At 54.5% G+C, this 1,905-nt stretch overlaps 1 protein-coding gene across 1 annotated transcript in view; it reads right to left on the reverse strand.

Annotated features, from left to right (window-relative positions):
- Stat5b (signal transducer and activator of transcription 5B) overlaps nt 1-1,905 on the reverse strand; it is a 15,182-nt gene that overhangs the window by 11,337 nt on the left and 1,940 nt on the right. The window contains exon 3 of the mRNA XM_010635557.3: nt 439-595. Coding sequence (XP_010633859.1) covers nt 439-595 — 157 coding nt within the window. The remainder of the gene's footprint in view (nt 1-438; nt 596-1,905) is intronic.

Below are 1,905 nucleotides of genomic sequence, written 5' to 3' on the forward strand. Positions count from 1 at the left end.
GCGAGTGTGCAAATGTGTGTGCGCATGTCTGGGCGTGAGTGTATCTGAGTGTGAGTGAGTGTGTAACGTTGGCAGTGGGTACCTCCAGGCACACACAGGGGTCTGTGCCATTCTTGCAACACTCTGCAAGTTTCAGATTCTTTTTTTCTTTTCTCTCCTTGAGATAGGGTGTTGATATGCAGTTCAGGTTGACCTCAGACTTGCAGGGATCTTCCTGCCTCAGCCTCCCAAGTGCAAGGGTTACAGCTGTGCACCACCATGCCCAGCCCAAATCATTTCCAAATAAGAGGTGAAAGGGAGCCGCACCTCAGAAGCCAGTGATCAGAGCCCCGAGTATGCACCGCACTCTCGACCAGGCTGGGCTGGGCTGGGCCACTCCTGGGGCTGTGGGCAGGAGAAGGCCCCACCAACCCGCACCCCGCACCCCGCACCCCGCACCTGCAGCTGCGTGGCGTAGTGGCCCAGCTTGATCTTCAGCAGGAACCCATCCTCCCCCACCTGGTGCTCCGCCTTCTTCTGCAGCTCCTGCACCAGGCCCTCCAGGAGCTGGGCGGCCTTAATGTTCTCCTGTGGATTATCAAGATCTATTGAGTCCCTAGGGGAAAAAAATTACAGGATATGTCCACGTGCATGCTCAGGGACCTGCACCGCGAGCACCGCGCAACACGTGCCTGCTGCTCGTGCCAGGACGGAGCCCAGGGCCCAATGTGTGAGGTCAGCACTCCGCCTCTAGCCACAGCCCTGGCCCTCAAGTGGCTTCTTCATTTAGTTTTTTATTTACTGATTGGTTGATTGACTGACTGAGACAGGCCTTCACTGTGTAGCCCAGGCTGGCCTCAAACTCGCAGAGATCCTCCTGTTTCAGCCTCCTGAGTGCTGGGATCTCAGGTGTGTGCCATGGTGCCCGGCTACTGCAGATTTCTGACGCAGAGCAGCTCAGCTGGTGGAAGCTGTGGTCATTCTTCCTTCCCTCTCTTTCTTTCCTTTCTCTCCCTTCAGACACCGTGGGCCACAGCGGAGAGCTGGCAGCACTGGATTCCTGGCACGTGAAGGCACCAACAACTGCCAGGCTGAAATATCCATCACCACGAGCACCAGGCCGGAGGAGACAGCGGTGCAGCTGCAGGCTCTGCTCCCAGCCTCGAGGTCAGTCACAGCTCACTTGGAACTGTGAGCCAGAACACCAGGGCCGGACGTCTCGAGAAGACACTCAAATCTTGCAGGGCTGGTGGCGCACGCCTACCAGCCCAGCACTGGGAAGGCTGAGGCAGGAGGATTGCTGCAAGTCTGAGGCCGGCCTGGGCTACACAGTGTGACCCTGTCTCAAACAAACAAACAAACAAACAAAGAAATACAGCCTTGTAGAGCCTGCATCAATGTGCAGGACTGAAGTCCTTTCACTAAAACCTTTCTTCAGAAAATCAAAGCTACATCATAATATTCAGGTTTTCCTTAAAATCAGCATAAATAAGTCTTCCTCGAACTCACTCAGTAGCAAGGCTACCAGGGAAATCTACTACTTGAAAGTTTGTATTTTTTGACAGGGTGGCTTTGGAGCTCAGGCTGGCCTCAAGCGCACAGACTTCTAGACTCAGCCTCCTGAGTGCTGGGAAGCCAGGTGTGTGCCACCGCACCCACCCAGTGTCTCATTTTTAAGATCCGGTCTCACTATGTAGCCCAGACTGATCCGAGTGACCCTCCTTGCCTCAGCCTCCCGAGCAGCTAAGACTCGGGGGTGTGCAGCTAAATGAAAACAAATTTTTAAACTCGTGCTGGGGGGCCAGGCGCAGTGGTACACGCCTATAATCCCAGCCTGAGGAAGCTGAGGCAGATGGATTGCGCGTTCGAGGCCAACTGGGTTACAGACTGAGACCCTGTTTCCATTTTTTTTTTTTTTTTTGTATC

The sequence above is a fragment of the Fukomys damarensis genome, unplaced genomic scaffold, assembly GCF_012274545.1.
Source record: "Fukomys damarensis isolate Sample0158 unplaced genomic scaffold, DMR_v1.0_HiC HiC_scaffold_13, whole genome shotgun sequence".
In the NCBI taxonomy this organism is placed as follows: Eukaryota; Metazoa; Chordata; class Mammalia; order Rodentia; family Bathyergidae; genus Fukomys; species Fukomys damarensis.